Source organism: Emys orbicularis, chromosome 11 (genome assembly GCF_028017835.1).
Source record: "Emys orbicularis isolate rEmyOrb1 chromosome 11, rEmyOrb1.hap1, whole genome shotgun sequence".
Taxonomy (NCBI): domain Eukaryota; kingdom Metazoa; phylum Chordata; order Testudines; family Emydidae; genus Emys; species Emys orbicularis.
In genome coordinates, this window is record NC_088693.1 from 57,571,690 (window position 1) to 57,596,176 (window position 24,487).

Below are 24,487 nucleotides of genomic sequence, written 5' to 3' on the forward strand. Positions count from 1 at the left end.
AGTCAAACGTAAAAGTGTAACACTCAAGTGTCTGTGTCAAGGCGATGTTTTAATTGGACGATGCTGAATTCATTCAGTTTTCACACCGATCGTGTGCAACAGAAACAACAACAACAAATGCAAAAAGAGGGGGGAAAAAACAAATTAATAAAAATAAACAGAAAATCCTTGAATCAATGTATTGCTTTCTGTATCATGGGCTCACATTATCTCTGGTCAATTTCTGAAGGAGTTGCCTTGCTTTTGTCAGGATTCTCCTCTTCCGGTTCCACTTTGTACATTTCCTCAGAGCCTTCTTCACTGTCATTCTCCTCCGATTCAGTCAGCAGCTCCTCATCTTTGTACTCTGCCACATCAACCACTGTTCCCAAATGCTCTTTTAGCTTCCCGTGGTGCTTTACGTGGTAACGCTGGTTCTGGAAGAATTTGATGATCGTGTGTTTGGGCAGATCCAGCTGAGCGGACAGAGTGTGAATGGCCTCCTGGTCAGGATACAGGCCTACATCATGGATAAAACTTTGCAGGATGCCTAAAGCTTCCAAGGAGATCTTGGTACGGGATCTTGGCTTTTTGGCACAACTGTCCTCAGCAGGTGGAGGTGGGGCCTCTTCTCTTGGAGGTGTGTTTTCCTTTGCGGGCTGGGACTGCTGTCTATGCAGGACCTATAGAATTAAACACACACACATATTCAATGTACTTTCTGCACAATTCAAAAATGTGGCCAGTCCTCTGGTTAAAAAGGCCAATTGACATATGCAGCAGTTGGACAGAATTTAGACAAGGTTTTATTTTACCCTTTAGTACACAGATGTACTTGTGAATTTTTATTCTCCGTTCCCTTTCTTCTCCACAAAGCAACTGCACCGTAAAGGCTGATTCAGAAGGACAAAATATGAAAGGCCAAGTAAAATGGCCAGAGCTAGATATTAAGTCGGGGGTATTGTAGACCAGTGGACATGGGAGTCAACTGGGATTCAGGATAGCTTGGTTCTATCCCCAGCAGATTAAATTCCACCTCCGCCACGGATGGTCAGTATGACCTTGGGCAAGTCACTTCACCCCTTTGTATCTCTCTTTCCCCTCTTACTCTTTGTCTTGCTTATTTAGATAGTAAATTCTTTGGGACAGGGACTGTCTCTCAGTATGTGTTTGTACAGTGCCTATCACAAAGGGATCTGATCTTGGTTTACATGCTACCGCATAACAACAATATGATTTGGTTTAAACCCTATGAGAACTGCTTTTAGACAAAGACTTATATAATGAAATTTTTCAGATAGACGTGGCAATATTTTCCTTTTTTAAATGTAGTGAAACTTGTCTTAACCAAGTGATTCTCAGACTGAGGCTCGCAAGCCGCAAGTGACGCTTTAATGGGTCTCCTGCAGCTCTTTGCAGCACATGATATTAAAACACTGATTTCAATACTAACCAGTCTAAGTTATTAACCAATCAGGATGCTTTTACTATGTTATTATTTTATCAACTACAGATGGTTAATAATACTTGGTCAGTCATTTTGCTGTGAGAATTTATATATATATATATATATATATATATATATATATATATATATATATATATATATATATATATATATATATATATATATATAAATATTTTATATATATATATATATATATACACACACACACACACACACACACACACACACACAGAGAGAGAGAGAGAGAGAGAGAGAGAGAGAGAATGAATGAAACAGTGAATTCACCCTACTTTGGCTCTTTGGGGTAATGATGATCACTAATTTGGCTCCTGAACCACTGAGGTCTGAGTATCACTGTCAAACAATCACTCAAGGGACAGACAAACTTCAGCTGCTTAAAAGAGATGGCCTTGTAGTGAAGGAGGCATAGGCGCCGATTCCATGGATGCTCCGGGACATGCTCTTCACCCACAGGCAGCCAAGCTCCCCTCCTTCCCCTCCCCCTCCCGAGTGTGCCGCGTCCCCGCTCTTCTGCCTACCTCCCAGCGTTTCCCACCGCCAAACAGCACTTAGGACTTTCCAGGAGGGAGGGGGGAGGAGCGGTGACGCATCACGCTCAGGGGAGGAGGTGGAGAAGAGGTGGGGCAGGGGCGGGGACTTGGGGGAACGGGATGGGGACTTTGGGGAAGGGGTGGAATGGGGGCGGGGCGAGGGTGGTGCAGGAGCGGGGTCAAACACCCACCGGGAACAGTGGAAGTTGGTGCCTATGGAAGGAGGGGTAGTGTTGTAACCAGAATGGCTAAGGCAGAAGTTCTCAAACTGTGGTCCGCAAGCTCCATTCAGGTGGTTCGCGGATAGTTCCCTCTAAGGTGCGTGCCTGGGTGGCCACACACAAGAGAATACGGGCCACCCACCTAATTAGTGCAGCCGCACAGGTGTGGCTACCTTAATTAGGTGCCTGGACCTTGGAGAAGACGCACATGTAAGGTGAGGTGGTGGCCTTGGGGGGAATAGGGGGTAGGTAGGTGGGAGGGGGCAGTGGGGTGAGAAGAGGGGTGGGAGGAATTTGGGATGTGCAGGGCTGCGACGGCCAGAGAAAGAGGTGACTTTCCCCAGATCCAGGGCTGCGGCTGCTGGGGAGAGATGGCCCTCCTTCCCAGCCCCATCTCAGGGGCTGCTGCGGTGGGGTAGAGAGGGCACATCCATCGCATTAGAAAGGTAAGACTACTGATATTAAAATATGAGTTGTGTGCTTTTATTTGTAGAACAAAAAAATGTTTATTATTATTATTAAGGGTTTTTAATATAGCGCTTTTATCCAAAGCTCTTTACAATAGTTAGCTAATGGTACAAACAACATTTGGAAAGATCATTAAGTGGTCCGCCGAGACCCTCAGCAATTTTCAAGTGGTCTGTGAAAAAAAAAGTTTGAGAACCACTGGGCTAGGGGATACTTTGGGGAAAGTCTCTGAAGATAAGTAGTTGCCTTGTGAAGGGTGTCCTTTGAACAGTTTTCACTGCACTAGATCTGTATTAATTTTGTTAACTTAGTAGCCTTGCATTCAAATAATTAATTTTCCTGCATTCTAAGGAAGCCTCTGGACAAACACAGTCTTTGACCCTCTAAAGGGCTTTCACCACTATTATAATACCTACTTTTTGGAGGCAGATTTAAAGAAAGCATCTGTAATTCCTATAGAATCCTAACAGCCATTTATAATTACTCAGAAAGGGCCTTATTGAGCCATTACCTCAGGTGAAACTTCCATTGAATTGTTAGAACTATATTGGAGTTACAGATGCTTTATTTAAAGCAAAGTCCATAAAGCGGATATTATTGGCACCAAAAAAACAAACAAAAAACCCACCACAGGATTGAAGGCTGCCTTTGTCCAAAGGTTTCTCCAGAATGCAGGGAAATACTGATCAGAACTCAAAGCTACCGAGCTAACAAAATCAATATGGACCTAATATTTCACAAAATAAGAGGAAATCTTGTTTCCGCACTTGAAAAGTATCCTTCAAGTCTTTGCTTTAAATATTCAAACATCTTGCATGTAAATTATCATTAAAATCAACCCTACATTAAAAGGGTTTAGAAGAACTAAAATGATAGAAATTTGTTGAGGGTTCAGACTGAATTTTATATAAAGGTAGCTATTCTCCCCGAGAAAGCCAAGATATACACATACACACACACTGAGCAGAACCTTGCTAATTCAAACTAATACCGGAAGAGACGGATCCATTGTGGATTGCCAAATTGAGCATACAAGAAAACAAATATTAAGGTATCTGCATCAGAGTGACCTTTATTCATTGTCCATCCATGCCAGAAGAAAGACAGGAGGCCATGGATATGGTTTAATTAGGCTACAACTGTATTCATGTATAATATCTGGGAGTACTTGGCAACAAATTGTACAATGCAGGAAGGAGCGGGTTGGCTCCCTGCTGTTCAAGATGTAGGTGCCCTAAACCCTCTTCTTCAGCCCCCCTTAAAGGGACCAGGAGAAGGAAGTGGGGTCAGCTCCCCATTGACAAGACATAGGAGCCCCAAGCTCCCCTGCTCAACTCCCATAAAGGATGATTTCCTTTCAATCGTTTTCCAATCCATTTTATCGGATAACTGTATCTCTTCCATACTGAGTACCTGCACTGGACATCCACCACATATACGCCTACATGGAAGAATCATAGAAGATTAGGGTTGGAAGAGACCTCAGGAGGTCATCTAGTCCAACCCCCTGCTCAAAGCAGGACCAATTCCCAACTAAATCATCCCAGCCAGGGCTTTGTCAAGCTGGGCCTTAAAAATCTCTAAGGATGGAGATTCCACCACCTCCCTAGGTAACCCATTCCAGTGCCTCGCCACCCTCCTAGTGCAAGTGTTTCCTAATATCCAACCTAGACCTCCCCTACTGCAACTAGACCTCCCGCATTGCTCCTTGTTCTGTCATCTGCCTTCACGTAGTTGAAGGCTGCTATCAAATTCCCCCTCACTCTTCTCTTCTGCAGACTAAACAAGCCCAGTTCCCTCAGCCTCTCTTCGTAAGTCATGTGCCTCAGCCCCCTGATCATTTTCGTTGCCCTCTGCTGGACTCTCTCCAATTTGTCCACATCCTTTCTGTTTTGGGGGGCCCAAAACTGGACGTAATACTCCAGATGTGGCCTCACCAGTGCCGAACAGAGGGGAATAATCACTTCCCTCGATCTGCTGGCAATGCTCCTACTAATGCAGCCCAATATGCCGTGAGCTTTCTTGGCAACAAAGGCACACTGCTGACTCATATCCAGCTTCTCATCCACTGTAATACCCAAGTCCTTTTCTGCAGAACTGCTGCTTAGCCAGTCGGTCCCCTGCCTGTAGCGGTGCATGGGATTCTTCCATCCTAAGTGCAGGACTCTGCACTTGTTCTTGTTGAACCTCATCAGATTTCTTTTGGCCAAATCCTCCAATTTGTCTAGGTCACTCTGGACCCTATTGCTATCCTCCAGTGTATCTACTTATCCCCCCGCCCCTCCCAAGCTTAGTGTCATCTGCAAACTTGCTGAGGGTACAATCTATCCTATCATCCAGATCGTTAAAGATGTTGAACAAAACCAGCCCCATGACAGACCCCTGGGGCACTCCGCTTGATACCAGCTAGACATCGAGCCATTGATCACTACCTGTTGAGCCTGACAATCTAGCCAGCTTTCTATCCACCTTATAGTCCATTCATCCAATCCATACTTTTTTAACTTGCTGGCAAGAATACTGTGGGAGACCATATCAAAAGCTTTGCTAAAGTCAAGATATATCACGTCCATTGCTTTCCCCATATCCACAGAGCCAGTTATCTCATCATAGAAGGCAATTAGGTTGGTCAGGTATGACTTGCCCTTGGTGAATCCATGTTGACTGTTCCTGATCACCTTCCTCTCCTCCAAGTGCTTCAAAATGGTTTCCTTGAGGACCTGCTCCATGATTTTTCCAGGGACTGAGGTGAGGCTGACCGGTCTGTAGTTCCCCGGGTTCTCCTTCTTCCCTTTTTTAAAGATGGGCACTATATTTTCCTTTTTCCAGTCGTCCGGGACCTCCCCAGATTGCCATGAGTTTTCAAAGATAATGGCCAATGGCGCTGCAATCACATCAGCCAATTCCCTCAGCACCCTCGGATGCATTAGATCTGGACCCATGGACTTGTGCATGTCCAGCTTTTCTAAATAGTCCTTAACCTGTTCTTTCACCACTGAGGGCTGCTCACCTCCTCCCCATACTGTGCTGCCCAGGACAGCAGTGTGGAAGCTGACCTGGTCTGTGAAGACCGAGGCAAAAAAAGCATTGAGTACTTCAGCTTTTTCCACATCATCTGTCACTAGGTTGTCTCCCCCCTTCATTAAGGGTCCCACACTTTCCCTGAAAGTTGTAACATTATAATCCCCCTATTGCCAGCTCGACCCAGGTAAAGAGGGTCTTTACAGGGCTATGTGGGGTATAAATACATCCCACTCTTCCGGTCAGCAGGAAGGGCACCACAGTGTTCTTGTTCTAACCTGGCCTCAACTGCTTCCTGCCCATCCCTGTAAACTTTCCCCCTTCTTCTCACTTGCTGTAAGGGAGACCTGAGGGGCAAGGCTAGCCGGACAAAGACCCACTCTTATAAAGGTTTCAATGGGCACATTTATTTGGCCAAATGCCATATTTTATTTATCATAACTCTTCACACTACACTAATAAATGTCCTGGAACATATTTTGTAAAAGTAATGCAGTCTCAGTAATCCGACACCTCACAGAAATGTGCTGCTATTAAACTATTGCTGAAAAGTGAGTTGAGATTGACACTTTCACATTTAGGGAAAGATTATGTTACCTTTACTCATGTTACTCCATGAGTTGTCCCACTGAAATCAACTGGGCTACTCGACAACTAAGGTACTACTCACTGTGACTCAAGGAGGCAGAATCTGGTGCTGAATTAGATTGGTTCTACTCTACCCACACACTCATATGTGTGTTTGTTTGAACAAACAGACAATCTGTATAGAGATTAAAAATCCATACAATACCAACAATCAGCCAAGAAGATGCAAAAATCACATCTGTAACGATACAGTAACTGCTGGTGGTGGAGAACTCTAATGCACTGAGCAATAAAATAGTGGTAAGGCCTAAATAACGTTGACCAATTAAAATGAATGTTCCTGGCACTCTCGCTTCACCACTTTCAAATAACAGAAAGTTCGTGTGGTCCACTGTGGCATGCTAGCATCAGCAGAAAAGTGAGAACTACAGTACTTCAACATCCTAATTGCATTAGGCATAAAAACACTAGGGCAGCCCCGTGGTAGGGCTGCCCTCCGCAGTTAAAAGGCAGATGTCAGCACTGGTGAAATGCAGGTTGGTACAATTCTGACAGGACCCATCTACAGGGAGGAGTGTTCATTGAATGCACGCAGTCAATATCAATGGATCAGAGTCCCATTTCTGTACATACAAACACAGGGGGGATCAGAGACGTTGCATTAGTTAGGGAAAAAAAGACAAAACCAAAATGAAAAAGCTACATTTTCTGTTATGCCGGTCTCCTGCAATAAAATACGCATAACGTTCCAGCTAACTGAATAATTAGACTATTCTCTGGAGATTTTATTTTGTCCATGGATTTGTTTCTAAGAGATTTTCAGTCATATTTGTAGATCATAATGATCTGGCCCAGTGTATGTCCTCTCACAGACCATTCCTGAACAGTCTCCAATAGTTGTGTACCTGGGCATTCTACAACACAGAGCAGTCAATAACAAGAAGTTTAACTATATGAACAAACTGACAGTATGAACTTCAGAAAGCTGCATACTAGAAGCCTCAAGAAATACTGCTTATCACAACTTGGGCAGCAGCTATTGTAGGTACAAAAGCATCCAGAAAGAGTAGGAGTTACTCCGTTTGTTCGTGTTGGAATTGGAAGTGACTTTTTTTTTTTTCATTCAATAAACAGCATGAGAAGTGATCCATCTGAAAAATGTTACAAGACTTCCAATCAAATATAATGATGAAAAAACCCCAACAATACAGGATCAGCAGCAGTAAAAGGTTTAATTTGAAGGAAATGAAGGGATGCCTACAGCATCTTCAAAGCAATCAAATCACCAAAGAGAGGGCTGTGCAAAAAAAAGATAAATACAGCGTAATTTTTTTTAACCCTTTCTGAGATGGAGCAACCTTCCTACCCTTCCCAGAAGGGAATATGCTGACCATGGCTGCTTAGTACAATATATTAAAAAAAGGTTAGGTTTTGTCTGAATTAATATTTTCTTAAAAAAGAGTCTTAATTTTACTTTCAGTTACACCAATGTAAATCTACAATAACCCCATTGACTTCAGTGGGATTACTCTGAATTTAGACTGGTGTTAACAGCAAATTGTAGTGGTATTATATGCATGTATAAATACAGATACACACGGACAGATACACACTCTCTGCAATTCCTCCAAATACAAATAGTAAACAAACAATTTTGTATCTCCTGATTCCGTACGTTATTAACCTATTTTGAATTAGTCAGAAGTTTGTATTTCTTTGCATTTGTATTTGTATTATTTAAGTGAGAATTAACTTCATGTTTTGTAAACAACTCCTTTGGACAAGCTTCATAAAATGCACTAGTTGATTTCTGCTGTTTGATTATTTCATTTACTGTTCTGCACACTACATCGTCACAAAGGAAACTATATAGTTTATTGTAGTTCCAGTTCTAGAATTTAGGGTCATCATTTTTCTGATTTCTATGCAAAATTCCTATGGACGTTAATGGGTGTTCTGCACACCACATTATGTACTCTTGGATTTTTGGTTAATGCTGTTCTGGCTCACTTACAGAATAAAAGCATCACTGCAGATTCTCTTTATAGCTAAAGGATGGGGTATGTGCACGTGTGTCTACACACATGTACAGGTAGCAAGTTATAATCGGGACCGGTCAAAGAAGAATATGCATGAAGTGTCTGCTGGACTGTGGAGGGAGGATACAGAGAAGAAAGACATATGCAGCAAACACATTTTTCCAAAATAAAACTGGTTATCTGCTTGATGGCAAGAGACACACACGTACAATACAGAGTCTGTTCCCACACACCTCTCTTCCCAGTCCCAGGAGCATGACCATGCCTCCCCTTTACTTAGACATCTCCGTGGACCCCTAATCACTGAAGGATTCAGTTCAAATTTGCCCCCTTTGTTTCTAAAACTCTCCACTGACTTGCTCCATGCTTGTCTCACAGTTCTCCTTTCCCCACTCTCCTCCTGCTCCTCTAGCACGGCTCTCCTCTGTCCCTACACACCAATGGTGGATGACGTTGTGTAAGAGCCTCCTTCTCTGCATCTTCTGGCCTCTGGAGCTGACTTCCTGTCTCCTTGCCTCACTACTTCTCCACCTACTTTCAAATCTAATTTGTATATATCTATCTCACTCCTTACCTATAGGACTTACTTTTCTGTCCGTCCAATAGATTTAATTTTCGAGCTGTAAAAGCAGTATTACACTCTAAGCCATTTTAGAAGGGACGTTGTCCGAAAGATGCCGTATGAAATAGAGCTTTATTCCCATGTACTCTAAACACACACAAACATTCACTTTTCTAATATGAGCCACCGCCGACAGAAAACGTACAAAAAGCTAATACGATGGAAGTTGACTTAAAAAGATAGAGTGACTAGTCTTAAATCGCACAGTATTGAAATATGTTTTGAAGGCCACAATGAAAACCAGCTGGGAGCCATGTGTAAAATATAATGGTACATGCCTGCAGGGAAGGAAGTAAGATATTGAATGATTAAGTTTAGGAAAGTATATAATGTAGTATATCATTACGGGAGTGAGCTGGATTACTGGTCATAAGCTAAGGTTTTGTGATCTTTTTAAAATCTAAAGCAAAGAAATATTGGGGTGGGGGAAGGGGCCACTGCTCCGTTTTACAGGTAGCTGCTCCCCATCTCCATTAAGATAATTTTGGATGAGAATACAGGCTTCAGGTGAAGACTACCAGATGTAGGTCCCATAGAAACAAACCAAACTGGACAAACTCCATCTAACTACAGTTCTCCATCAGCACAGTATTCAATTTTGGCTAAATTCATTATTTCATTAACATTCGTTTCCACCCCACTCTCTCCCCATCTAGCGCTAAAGATGACAACATGGCCGGTCATTAAGGGAACTTGTACTCTCCCACCCCCCAATAAGACAATCGAATAAATATATGTATGTGTTGCATTGTGCATTGAACGTCTGCCAGCTAGCTAAAGGTTAACAAAGCTTACTTTGTGAAAAACAGGTTTTGTTGCCTATATAACTGTCACAACTGATGAGAAACAGGAACCACATTTCTACATGATTTGTGTCATCAAAACCCCAAATTCTTTGTTTTACAATGTGGTTCAATTGTTTCCTTCTTAGCAAAGAGAATTAGTCTGTGAGATCATTACTTCTAACACATTCTCTCAGAAATTGTTGAAGTTATTATTAGGTGTCCCCCCTCATCCTCATAGCCATCCCTGTCACTGTGCCATAAGATTACCTTCCCAAAGGAGAAGACAGTAAATTTTCTAAGTACAGGCTCTCTTTCTGCAGGGATTATATTGCCAGAAGTGACTCAAAGCAGCTGGAGGCTCTGAGGATGGCTTACCCTGGGCAATATCAGTTCCCATAAAGCTACTGTAACATGAAGTCAGAGGCAGCAAAGTTTCAGTAGATCTTGCTTTCTCTTTTCTGAGAGGAAAGAACACCCCCCTCGGCAAGAGCCCTAACACTCCTTGGGCCAGGAAACAACCCGCACCCGGAATTTATAATACTATCCTAGACAACCAAAAATTGTAGTTGCAACAAGAACTCTTACGATGCCGATTATGGGGAGTTTTAGTGTACTTGGGCCCATGAAACCCTAATGCTAGAGAGATACAGGAGATTACCAGAGCTTTACAAAACAGTGGTACACACACACTTACACCAGTTACATACTGCATCCATTACAGACATTTGGTCCCGATCCTACTCCCATTAAAGTCAGTGGGATTTGTCACCAACTTCACTGAGAGGAGGACCAGGTCCTCATGGGACTTTCAATTCACAACTTAACACATTAAGCATCCACTTCAGTACAGTTACTTTCCTTGTCCCTAATTCAAAGTTTACTGAAGTCAATGGAAAGACTCCCATTGAGTTCTGTGGGGTTTGGATTAGACTCATAATCACCATTTGCAAGACTTAACTTTGCAATCAAAGGGTTCCTATGCTGCTCTGTCAGTGGCTACATACCCTCACACCTCACAAGCAGGGTATCCCACTCCCCAAGACTTGGATTAACCTTTAGCATGCTATCATTTACTATTACCAGCCAGCCAAAAGTCATGCCTAGGAAGATGTACTATCTAGCTATATTATATTAATCCATTGGAGACACATACAGATGTATACACACACAGCTCTGTATTTACATATCTTGCCCACAGACTGCAAAGAGTTAGCTTAATACATTGTATTGTACAAGAATAGACCAGAACAAGACACTGCAATAAACGAAACTACATACGAACAGGATTTCCAATCTGGGTCACACTGGCAAAAAGCATTAATTAGATAGAATTCCTGTGCTGAGACACTTTACAGGCTTCTAGGAATGTCTGCATGAGAAACTATAATAGAAGTTACAATCTGCACCTGTGCTCATTTTTCCTTTTAAAGTAGTGGTGTGAGACTTTTTTTTTTTTTTTTTTTTGGCGTCTTGCAAAGTATACTCATTTAGATAAATATTGCAGCACTAGTTACAGCCCCAAATGAAGTATTTTCTTTGGGTTCATCCACATGTCTGTGATTTTACATCTTGACACCATAAAGCTGTGTTAAAGACTGTGGTTTAGTTCCATTGCTTTTCTTGGATTATACAGTATCCTAAGGTCAAAAGTCAGGAAAATCCAAACTGTTATTAAAAAAGAAAAAGTATCTATGAAGTGATGACAAATTGCAGACTACAGGTGTTAGATTACATTTTGACTTCAGGCAGGTTTAATATACTTTGGTTTCCTTTTACAATTGCTCCTAGCAGGTACTGTTATGGGTAAGGGATTTTAAAAAAAATGTGGTGTTCAATAAAAGAAGACCATGTCAAAAGAAATCAATATGAGCGTGCAAAATGGTAGGAAGTCTGACATGGATATATATGTTCACTTTCATCTAGTTTTAGTCTGAGCTTCCTTTAATATTGTAACCAAAATGCTAGTGGCATTTCTCGTGTATTGTTTTTTTTTTAAATGCAGTTTAATAATTGCTTCACAAGAGTAAACACCAGCACCAAAGATAATCATACAATTTGTGACATATAATGCAACTCCTTTTACCAAATAAATCTTTATGGGTTAGTTGGTTAAAATGATCTTTAAACCAACAGCCCTAATTCTTCTTTGCAGCTGCAAAGAGACAGTAGCTAATTTGAAAAATAAATAAATAACACAGCCACACAAGCGATATAGAAGGGCTTTCATCTGCAACATATTAATTATCTGAGCTAGGTGGATAGGGGAAAAGGTTCCACAAGGAACCCAAACTCAAGTACAAGCCCAGTTTCTAAATGGGAATGAGGAACTAGTTGAGTGCAATTCATTTCAACAGCTTCCCAGCATACATTCCATATGCTTCCTTTTGCTTTATGGCAGTCATGTTGCTTAAGGGCAAGAAATAAACAGTGATCGAAAAAAAATGGCAAGAGACAGAACAAACACAGAGCTTCTGAAACAAGGGATCGATCCTGCATTCATTGTGCACCCAACAGTTTGCAGAAGACTAGAAATGAAGGACTGAGCTATCGTGGTGTTCTTAATTTTTTTTTTTTTATTAGAGCAGCAACAAACTTTAATTGCATTTCTAGATAAGGGAGACAAAGGAGTGAACTGTTCCATCCGCCTTAAAAAAATATGAGTTGGAAAAAAGTCCAGTAGTGTACTGCATTTGCCATCACATCAGAAGTGATAAGTGTAAAGTGTTAGCAAAATTCAATTAATCTCGTTGACTTAAAAAAAAAAAAAAAAAAGGTGTAGTCTCCCCTCCTAGCACACATTGCTCCCATTAATGCTAATAGGGGCTTAGCATGCATCAAAGAGCAAATACACCACAAAACATTTTTAAAAGCTATCATCACTGGAGATAAAATATAAATTACAGCCTGATTACACTGTGCTGCTAAGAGGCTACATGTGTGATATGACTCACAGTGACAACTGGGGATGACCAGATAACATTTGGACAGGTCTATGGTTACTATAAAAAACATCTGGGCATGGGAATTTTTTTAAAACATAGAATTACGGTCTTCACAGTTGTTTGAAGAATGTTTACAAATCAGTCTTAAAAAAGAGAAAAATTTCTGCCATTACTTTACCACAATCATGACCTTATTTTCCAATAATGCGTGGCTTATTTCCCCTTCCTGATCTAGGTTAATAGACAGCACGTGGCTGCACAAGAGTTACTATTTTGCCAGTATAATGTTAAAAAAATTTACAACCCTGAACATGCAAAGTAATTCATGGGTGTCTGGATGGGGTGACTTTTCCCTCTGTAACACTAACTAAACTCTTCACACAAAAACACAGAGAAAACTTTCATTGCCATGCAGTGCATGGGAACTACCTGATTTTATAGTAGAACGTAAATGAGCTCAAGCTGATGATCACTGGATTAGCTCTGACTTTCCCATCTCTTTCTGGTTTAAGCCAGATCCTTAGGTTTATTCTATGGTAGTTTTATGTGAAAGAGAATACGCTCTTTCAGGGGTAGGAATTAATGGTAAATTCTCAGAATGGAGAGGGGTAACTAGTGGTGTTCCCCAAGGGTCAGTCCTAGGACCAATCCTATTCAATTTATTCATAAACGATCTGGAGAAAGGGGTAAACAGTGAGGTGGCAAAGTTTGCAGATGATACTAAACTACTCAAGATAGTTAAGACCAAAGCAGATTGTGAAGAACTTCAAAAAGATCTCACAAAACTAAGTGATTGGGCAGCAAAATGGCAAATGAAATTTAATGTGGATAAATGTAAAGTAATGCACATTGGAAAAAAATAACCCCAACTATACATACAACATGATGGGGGCTAATTTAGCTACAACGAGTCAGGAAAAAGATCTTGGCGTCATCGTGGATAGTTCTCTAAAGATGTCCACGCAGTGTGCAGAGGCGGTCAAAAAAGCAAACAGGATGTTAGGAATCATTAAAAAGGGGATAGAGAATAAGACTGAGAATATATTATTGCCCTTATATAAATCCATGGTACGCCCACATCTCGAATACTGTGTACAGATGTGGTCTCCTCACCTCAAAAAAGATATTCTAGCACTAGAAAAGGTTCAGAAAAGAGCAACTAAAATGATTAAGGGTTTAGAGAGGGTCCCATATGAGGAAAGATTAAAGAGGCTAGGACTCTTCAGTTTGGAAAAGAGAAGACTAAGGGGGGACATGATAGAGGTATATAAAATCATGAGTGATGTTGAGAAAGTGGATAAGGAAAAGTTATTTACTTATTCCCATAATACAAGAACTAGGGGTCACCAAATGAAATTAATAGGCAGCAGGTTTAAAACAAATAAAAGGAAGTTCTTCTTCACGCAGCGCACAATCAACTTGTGGAACTCCTTACCTGAGGAGGTTGTGAAGGCTAGGACTATAACAATGTTTAAAAGGGGACTGGATAAATTCATGGTGGCTAAGTCCATAAATGGCTATTAGCCAGGATGGGTAAGAATGGTGTCCCTAGCCTCTGTTCGTCAGAGGATGGAGATGGATGGCAGGAGAGAGATCACTTGATCATTGCCTGTTAGGTTCACTCCCTCTGGGGCACCTGGCATTGGCCACTGTCGGTAGACAGATACTGGGCTAGATGGACCTTTGGTCTGACCCAGTACGGCCTTTCTTATGTTCTTATGTTCTTATGCTCCTCTCCAATATCTATCTGCACTATGAGAATTTTATAAACAACATTGTTTACCCAACAGGTGGAGCCATTACATACCTACTATGTGGATACCTACTATGTGAAAACAGGCCAGATTCACTCTAGCTTCTGCTGGTGAAAACCAGGCTGCAGGGTCCCTGACGGCAGAAAGGCCTCATTACAGATGTGGGTTGTAGCACAGGGTGGCTGCAATCTCTCATTTTAAAGAGGGTGAAGGAATCAGCCCAAAAAGTGGGCAGCACAGGCAGGGGATGTGGTATGGCCATTGCAGCTGGTGGATGCACTTTGTTCTCTGCACGTGTCTCAGCCAGCAGGGCTCTGATGGCTCCCTGGCGCAGCAAAGGCAGCCCTCTCCCTATTGTAACTCGTGAAGGGATTTAAAGGTGAAAACTCTGCCTTACTCAGCCATCAGTAATGAGTCATCCTCAAAGTGCAGTGGCCACCAGCTGGAGTGACCAGGCCAACAGATGAGCACTCTAAATACCTAAGCCTCTTGAGTCTGAGAACTTGGCCAGGAAACCTCTGAGGTGACAGCTTTCTATCAAGATTTCTGGCAATTCCTGCTTCAGATTAGATTGCAAGTATTGTGAGAACAGCCTGGCAGAGCCTAAACGTAAAGTGGTGAGAAGAACTGAGAAGCAATTGGGGGAGGAGAGCATCACTGCTCTCTTCTCTCCGTCTCAGGTATCTCTGGGGTGCCCATCATCACAGCATCTAAACTGCCACCAATGTCAGGCTTGGATTCCTTCTGATCTCTGGTACAGCAGGACTTCCACAATAAAGGGCCCTTTGCTGAGAATGGCCCATCTCTGGCTCTTGGGGGCTGCATTATGGGCACTATTGACTGCCAACTAATGCAAGAGGGGGTGCCAAATGAACAGGCTGCCTCAGAGGCATCCAGACACCATCTCATTGAGGGCCATAACAATTCTAGACGAAGGCCTTGAGTTGGCTCCAGCAGCTAAAAGCAGCGGCGGCTCCAGGCACCAGCGCATCAAGCGCGTGCTTGGGGCGGCAAGCTGCGGGGGGCGCCTTGCCGGTCCCTGCAAGGGCAGCAGTCAGGCAGCCTTCGGTGGCGTGCCTGCGGGAGGTCCGCCGGTCCCGCGGATTCGGCGGCGCGTACGCCGAAGCCACGGGACTGGCAGATCACCCGCAGGCAAGCCGCCGAAGGCAACCTGCCTGCCATGCTAGAGGCAGCAAAAAAGCTAGAGCCGCCCCTGGCTAACAGGAAGTCACTAGAGAATGCAAAACATGAGTAGGGTGGTTCTGGGGATGTCTTGCTGCTCAAGAGGCAAGCTGCTGCATTCTGTACAAGCTGTAGCGTCTGTGCCGACCCACCCTCAGACACAGGGAGAGGGAGCTGCAATAGTCGAGTCTGAGAAATGCTTGGATTGCTGGAGCCAGAACCTCCTTCAAGAGGAAGAATCAATGTTTCCTGCCTAGCTGGAGGTGGGCGATGGCATTTTGGGGCACTACTGTACTTAGAGTCCTTCCATCTGAATTTGGTTAGGGTGCGGTTCAAGTTTTTGGCAAAGACTTGGGTTGGTTCTTATTTTATCCAAAGCAATTCGCCCATCCCTAATTGAAAGCTGGCAAAACCATTATATTGAATAACAGAGCCACTTTTTCAGTCAAAGTCATCCAAAAATGCATCTAAACTTTTGACATATTTTTGGTACTTTCTGTATCTCAAAAAGTTACCACTCCATGCATTTTCTTCTTTATTCCAAACATCATAAAGGATTTGCCTGTAGCCTGCGGGAGATCTTTCCTGCCAAATTCCAGCCTAGAGCAAAGTTTAAGGTCAAGTTATAAACCCCATAACTATGGTGGCACAAATGGCGCCACTATAATCATGCAGTTTTCCAGCTACGTAGATTAAGACGAGGGTTTTGAATTATTTAAAGGGAGGATATGTTTGGATTAGACATTTTATTCTGGCAGGTAATTATTTGTCCCATCAAACTGTTTTAGTCCTCACACATGGCTATTTGGGGTTCCAAGAATATCCAACTGTTCTGTTAATTTTTACAATAGGGGCACTCAGAAGTCAGAAGAACCTGCCTGTTATGGTTAGTGAAAATAGTAGATTTGTGCTGATAAAACACTATTCAGCATGTTTTTTGCTTTCTAGACGTAACCACCAATGCACTTAATAACAGGACTTGAGCAAACTGTACTGTGTGAATCAAACACATAAAAGTATAAATATTCCTTTTTTTAGAACGCAAGTCTTAAACACCGCATTATAATCAACTGCCATGGTAAAAGGCAAAATAGCCAGCATTACCACACACACAACTGGCATAATATGCTTTATTATACCCTTAGCTTAAAATTGGGTAAATAAAGTCAAATGATCAAAGTGCTGAGTTCTCCAGGGACTATGAGACAGAAGACAGTAGATTTTTGGGAATTATAACAAAGATCCTTTGTCTTTGCGTTTCACTCTTGAAAAGGTATGGAAGTCTTGAAAACACTGGACGATTATCTGATTTTGCTAGTCTTGTTTCAATTGCCATTTTTCACTGGACACTAATTATGACCAGTACTAGTTTTCCTATAGATGACGGATGTTGTAAATTGCAAGCTGTAAGGAAAGGTTTCCTACATTGTTTGCACTTGTGTAATACTGGCAGAACAGATGTTTTCTGTTCAGAAAACTAGGCAAAAATGCAATTGAAAAATAAAATGCACTTCATTCTTTTTTATTAAAAAACGGAAACAATTCAGTGTAGATGTGGATGGCTGATGCAAAGGCAGGGAAAGTATTCAAAGGCAGTGTAAGTACAACGACAACAGTCTTGTGGTTAAAGCAGTGAACTGGGACTCATGAAATTTGGATTCACTTCCCAGATCTCCCAAAGACTTCCCTGGGCAAGTCACTTAGTCTGTGGCCTTCTGTTCCCAACCTAAACAATGGAGCTACTAATTCCTTCAAACAGGAATTAATTCAGGGAAGGCCTGTGTCATGCAGCAGGTCAGACTAGATTATCACAATGCTCCCTTCTGGCCTCATAATCTAAGAAATTACTAGTGGTTTGAACAAGCGACTGGGAGTCGTGACTTCTGAGTTCTAGTCCAGCTCTATCACTGACTCGTTTGGAGAAGACGACTGACCATTCTGTGCCCCAGTTTACTTACTACATGTGATCTTACCTACATTACAGGGATACAGTGAGGCTTAAAGGAGGTTTGCAGAGATCCCTGTAAGAGGAGCCTTAGATTTCCACTATAAGTGCAAGATCCTTTATTTACATCATTTTGTACCACCAAGAAATGGAAGTTTATAGCAAGCAGATCTAGTCTTCCATTGTGCTACCCCTATAACTCCTGTTGGCATGTATAAGGGCTGTGTGCCTGCACAAATGGAAGAACTGACCCAAAAAAATAAGAAGCAATGTAGTTTATAAAAGGAACTTAATATATACGTCTTCCATGTGGGAGTCCTTCAGTCCATGCAGCACTGATAATCAGTTTGCTGAGAAGTACTAATGAAACTAGGAAGTTACTTAAAATATCTTCGGACCAGCAACTTCTCAGAGTTAAACGCATATATGTTGCTGTTACTTGCCCAAGGGCAAAGCATGCATCTTGGAACCTGTACACCGGATCTGTGGCATTTCACCATGATTTTGTTCCATCTCCCACTAAAATTAGTTAGAGCATAAATCAAAACTACTATAATCAGTTGCAACACTCCAGGAAAGGGGTCATCTTCTTCCATTATTTCCCCTTACCCCTCCTATAAGCCTGAAACCAGGAAATTTACAACCTTGTTCTACTTTAGGCAACCCATGCATTTATAGGCAGCACCCAAGAGAGCCCTTCTATAGAGAGATATGGGTCCTAATTCTGATCTCACTTACACCAGGGTAAATCAGGAGTAACTCCTCTTAAGTCAGTGGTGTTTCACTAGTGTAAAGCCAGTGTGAGAACAAAATCCAGCCTCTAGAGTGGCATCAAGAGGTTTTCTCTAAGCAAATGGGCAAAGAAGCCAGCCAAAGGAATGAATCAAAACCAAGGGGAAATTATAGTTTAAAAACAATAGTGCTCCTTTCAGCAAAGGAAAAGTTTGAAGTGCATGATAAGTGGCTAAAGACATAATCACAGCAAGATCTAGAGACAAAAAAAAGTCTCTTGACTGAATGAAATGTAAATTAACCTGGCCCTGCTACAAAAGCTTCCAGGGGAGACTAGAGTAGTCATTGTCATGAAGAGACCCAAACCAGGACTGCAGCCATTCACTTACAAGCGATCTCACATGAGGAACGCACACTTTGGAAGTCAAAAGTTGGAGAAAAAAACATTGCAGAGTTTCCAACCGAGTTTTCCATGCAGCCTTCCTCCCCAAATGAGCAGATGGTTTACAGTTTGTCAGGGTCAGAAAATGCCCTTGTGGCTTGCTTCCTGCCTGCCTGCCTTTGTAGCTTATCTAGATCTTATCAAGATACACAGTCGAAAAAAATTAGAGAAGCTAAGTACAGAAATTAGAGAAACTAAATACAAACCAAGACCCATTTTGCACTTGTAAAGACCAGCACACACATCAGTGTTCAATGCTCACCTGTAAAACATATGGGGTATGATTCTGAGAGGTGCTGAGTGACCTTTTATTGAAATCATTGGGAGCTGTGGTACTTAGCACCTAGGAAAGGCAGGCCAATTATTTTTAATATGCTCGTGTACAGAGGTACCAGAACAATGCCTAATTTATGTAATGTGCTTTGAAGAAATCCGACGCTGGTTAGACTCTGTTTTCTTTAACTCTCTTGACCCCAGACAGCTACTTTACCTTGCTTATCAACTAAATGAAAGGCCGAATTCTGTAGTCCTTACTCCTTATTAACTCATGAAACGCTTCCACTGAAGTCAATGGGAGTTTTGCCTGAGTAAGGAATGCAGGATCTAGCCCTAAGCCCCTTAATGACCAATCTTGTAATAACAGAACCTTTTTCAAATCTGCAATACCTGGCTACAGAAGAGCGCACTCAAAAGGGTCCCAAGTGTGCAAAACATTGTTCAAAAAGCTTCAGGTGAAAGAAAATTATTAGTATAGTTCCAATGCCCCATATTGGAGCAATGCAAAAAACCATTGTCCAAGCCAATGTAAGAAAAAGGATCATGAGATTAAAATCTGAAAACCATATTGGTTCTTCTAGTTCTAAAGTAAAGACAGTACTTCCTACAGGAAATCTCTGAGGTCAACCAGCAATTAACTGAAAGGTTCTGATTGAATATGCTATTGACTGCTCTCACATCAGACAGCTTCCTGTTTATTATACCTTATGGGCTGTCTAGGTGCCAAGACATTAAACTGTCAATAATCTATTAATACTGAACTACTCCCTCCCTTCTCCTCCCCGCCCACCCATGCAAATGCTCTCAGGCTAAGGAACTGTCCTAAAAATATGCACATTTTAAAACTGTAATGAAAATTAGTTCTTTAGGTTATTTCTTTATTTTGTTCCGGCTTAAATGTACAGCAATGATCATAAACAATATGATATACATTCTATAGCTACAAAGAAAAATGTATTAAAAAAAAATCACAGACATGACTGGGACCATATCCTGAAATCTGGCTTTCCTTTCCCAGCCATCTTAAACAGTCTAAGTTAAATTTAATTAACAATTTACAGTGAGGAGACAGAAGTTATTTAAAAAGAGGCCTACAGGTCCTTAACATTCAGTGTCTGGGAAACAGTTGTATGTAAAAAAAAGTTTTAATGAATTTAATAGAGAAAAGCACTTTAATTAAATGCTGTCAGAGAGGATTGTATTAATGACTGCACACACAGGAATTTAAAGCAAGCCGAGTATATTTAGCAAATAGGAACTGGGCTTTCGAAGGCTGGAACTATTTATGTTTCCGCAGTTGCAATGCATCTAGAAGAGCGCAGTGCCAAGTGAAACCAGTTATGTTATTAGATATGATTTTATTTATTATGGATTATTAAAATTTCAAATGCCACAGGGAAAACATTTATTTCACTTCCAAAATGAAACAACCGAAATATTTCCTGCTTCTTCAGTACGAGGAAAATAGGCGAGGAAGTAAATAATAAATAGTAATAATAACTTAGCACTTAACTAGTGAAGGGCTGTCCATACACATCTTTTAAGGGATGCATTAAATCTTGGAATTTGAGCATGTCAGCTTCTTTCTTATGCAATTGGATAGATTCACAGTTCTTCTAACTGTAGTATCTCATAATGCAAAGGAGGTAGAGTAACTAATTCATACCCTTTAAAGCCATATTAACAAAGTGGATTTTTGTAATATGTTGAATATCTGAAAGCCAAAAGCTGTAGCAAATAGGTACCAGGGTTTCCTGAAAGCATGAAGGCAACCAGGCTGCCATATTTTTCTATATCTGAAACAAGGTCAGGAAGGTTGAAATTTTCAAACCCAACTGGGAGATTTAGCCACCCAACTCCCAATAAAATCAATGACAGCTGTGGCTAAATCACCTATTTAAGTTACTTCAATTTCAGACTACTTCTGCAGAATGCCCCCCAGTGTGGATGAAATTTGGGGCATGGATGAAGAAGTTCTGTCTCCTCCTACTAGCTCCTTAAATGCTGGATGCAAGAGAAAAACATAATATGGGCACAGCTTAATTAAGCAGACGCACAAGAAAAAGCAGAGACCCAATGCAGAAAACAGAGACAGACACAACCAGAAACCCCAATGGGTTTCAAAATGATTTTCTACCATGTTGGTAAAAAGGTAATCATCAAAGATACGGTCCTGGAGTTATTTACAATAAACCACTGGAAACTGGGGGTTGTCTTTTGGTCTTAACTATGTCTATGAAACCCAAACAAATGTGATGATTTTCTACATTTTTCTTGCCAAATGAGTGCGTGCGTGTGTGTGTGGTTTCTGTTTTCCCAGAAATGGCAAGTGATTTTGGGTACTCACATTTTTGGGTGCCCAACCCGAGATACCTTGTAGAGGTTTGGGTTTTTTTTCGGAAGGTGGGTGTTCAGCTTTTCCTGACAGTCAGGAGGTGTCTCAAAACCCAAAAACTTAGGCACTCCAAACCGATAGTCACTTCCAAAAATGTAGGCCACATAATATTTCTACACACACACACACGCCACATTATATGTATACGCACACACACAAGCTTATAATTCAAAACATGAGGAAGAGGGGGGAAAGCATTTGAAAAGAGGCAGAAGCTGGGCACCTACTTCCTTTCAGGATGATAAGAATGATCAGAAATGGAGACTTTCAGCTTTCTAAATAAATTAACTAATTATTTTTAAAGTCTTTTATTAATGTCATGTGTTTGATCTGGGTTTATAATGTAGCCTTTGTTGTTCTGCAGCTAGGGATCTAGCAGGCAGCTTCACTCTCCCATTTGTGCTAAGATATTTTGGAATATTCTTTGAAATACTGTAAGTGTAGATGAATGTGAGAAAAAAAAAATATGTGCTACTTACTTCTATAGGTAGTCTATGTAAGAATTGTGTATGTAAAAAAAAAGTTCCCATTTTGATATGTACATATACAAAAACAAGCTATACAAACACATTGTATACACAAGCAGAAAGTCTCCCCCTGCAATGTGTGTATATTTGTGTATGAGCCATTATCAAGGAAGTAGGAGCCTTAATCAATGGAGAGGAAGAATAGCCCAGTGGTTAGAGCACCGGCCTGGGACTCTGGAAACCTAGGTTTAATTCTCTGCTGCATCACAGACTTCCTATGTGATCTTGATCATCTCTCTGTGCCTCAGTTCCCCATCTGCAAAATTGGGATGATAGCACTTCCCTACCTCCCCGGGGTGCTGTGAAGAGAAACACTGTGAGATGCTCAGATACTGGATACCCAGCATTAGACAGATACTCATACAAGAGTGAGGCTTCTGTGGCTGCATGAGGAAGAGGCTGGGGCAAAGCTGAAGTTGTTACCAGAGGGCAGGGCAGCCAGACATCTGACCACACTTCAGAAATTCTGCTAACCAGCAGCTGGCTGATGAAGTTCAATATGGATCTGCCTCAATCAGATGGGATCTGTTTCGTAACAGTAGAGGTGATGGGTGTCCTTTTTTTCTCTAACCCGATGTCTATAATTTCCTTGCCCACACTAATTTGCATATCTTTACATTGCAGAAGAGGCCAGCTGCACTGTGATTGGCAAAGGGAGCCTTACTCTCAAGAGGGGTCCCCACTTGAAAGGTCAGGTTAATAAGGCCAGTGTCCTGGAAGTATCCACCACACGGATCTGCCTGGCTCTAAAGCCAGCTATTTGCTAACTTCTGGGAGAGGGTAAGAGAGACCACTTAGGGAACACTAATAGGAAATGAAAAAGAGATTTTTTTTAAACTACTACTAGAATTTTAGGAGTTTAAGTAGGGCAGCAGGTCCAACAGCTCTTCATCCTCACACTTGTGTCTTGTCCTGCTGTGTAAGTTCACAAGTTAAGAGTGAACTTAATGGTCACGCTTGTGGCCACGTTCACACATCCTCCAACCACTGCATCATTCAGAATAAAGTGACCATCTGAGTTTATGGGAGCCCCAGGCCTGGGAAAAAGAGGGTTAAAGGTAGTTCAGGTGGAAGCGTATTGGCCAAGTTGCGTAAGGGCGGGGCCTATGGCTGAGATGGTGCAGTATAGAACAGACATGAACTGAGCAGAGCAGTTTTCAGGGAACATGCTGTTCAGACCAGTGCTGTCAATCGCTTGTCTCTCTGAGTATTAAATTAATCTACAAACAGGTTTTAATTGTGCTTATTTTGCTTGTATCCTGTATATTGTTTAGCAGCATAACCATGAAGACCAGGTGATATAAAATATGATATTGACCTCCCAGCTTCCTCCCCTGCTTACAAGTACCACCTCAATTCACCTACACCGGCCCCCGTTCTCCTACACTGATGTGCAACTGACTGAAAACTCCCACCCACCAGCTGCCATAAAGCTGTCTTTACAATTTAAGTAGATCAATTAGAAATCTAAAGGTACAAGGTCATTTGGCTAGGTAAGCACTGCTTCTAGGGAGACCACTTGGAAGAAACTGAACTTGCAACTTCAGAAATGACAAAACTATCCAGCCTCGTTGCTCTCCCTCTTCTAGGGTTAAATAAAATGAATTAATTTCAGAACTAAGGCAGTTTCCCTTTAATTGCAAGTGTGCTTTTACTATCATTATAAGGGGAGCTGCAGACTTCAACTTAATAAAAATCAGCAGCACTTTTCAGCCACATTAGATATCCACACTAAACAGAAACAGCTGAGAAGGCGCAGTAGGTAGGTTTGGCTAGAACAGTAAAAACTCAGTGGCTTTCCACTGCAATTGTAATAACTATCAATCATAGGAAATTCTATCGGATACCTCAGAGTCTAATATAAGGGGCTCATTGTCTGTTATGTGTTGCTTGTTGGCTTTGTCAAAATGCATGCAAGCCTCGCTGGGGCAATGTTTCTGAGCTACCGTAGACTGTCAGAAAAATGTTCTAATGGTGCTCATCAAAAGGTGAAGTGGTCAAACATTCATTAAGATGTAAAACCACAGTGCACAGCCACAATTCTTTTCTGAGTAGGGAGGTTGTGACTCCTGAAGAGTTGAGTAACAGAGCTGCATAAGAACTCCCGAGAGAATGGAGTAAAGAAACAACAGTACTATTAGAGGGCTCCAAGCTTTCCAACCAGCCTTTTTACACATACACACACAAGTCGCTTTCCACGTCAACAAGGGCAAAACATCTAAAGCAGTCACCCCGTTTTCAGGGCAAACAGTTTTACATGCCATGGTGCCCAAAAACATAGATTTGGGTGATGCAGGAGCAGGGATTTTTGCTGCACTGCTGCCTCTTGCCACAAGAGGCCATTGTGCAGAACGGGCAGCAGACATGCCCAGTCTCTGGAAAACTTGAGTCCAAACCTCACTGGCTTTTGCCAGAATATTTTTGAAACTTCTGTGCCGCTGAGACGGATCCCAAGAGAGTTACTGTACACAGAGGGTTCAGTCTGGGGGATACATGGCCAGCTCCCTCTCCCCACAACATGGCACTTAGCCAGAATGGAAAGAAGCCAAG

The 24,487-nt window shown here is 41.8% G+C and overlaps 1 protein-coding gene across 1 annotated transcript in view; it reads right to left on the minus strand.

The window, feature by feature from the left end:
- Positions 1–206: 206 nt before the first annotated feature.
- SATB2 (SATB homeobox 2) overlaps positions 207–24,487 on the minus strand; it is a 161,072-nt gene continuing 136,791 nt past the window's right edge. The window contains exon 10 of the mRNA XM_065413500.1: positions 207–662. Coding sequence (XP_065269572.1) covers positions 207–662 — 456 coding nt within the window. The remainder of the gene's footprint in view (positions 663–24,487) is intronic.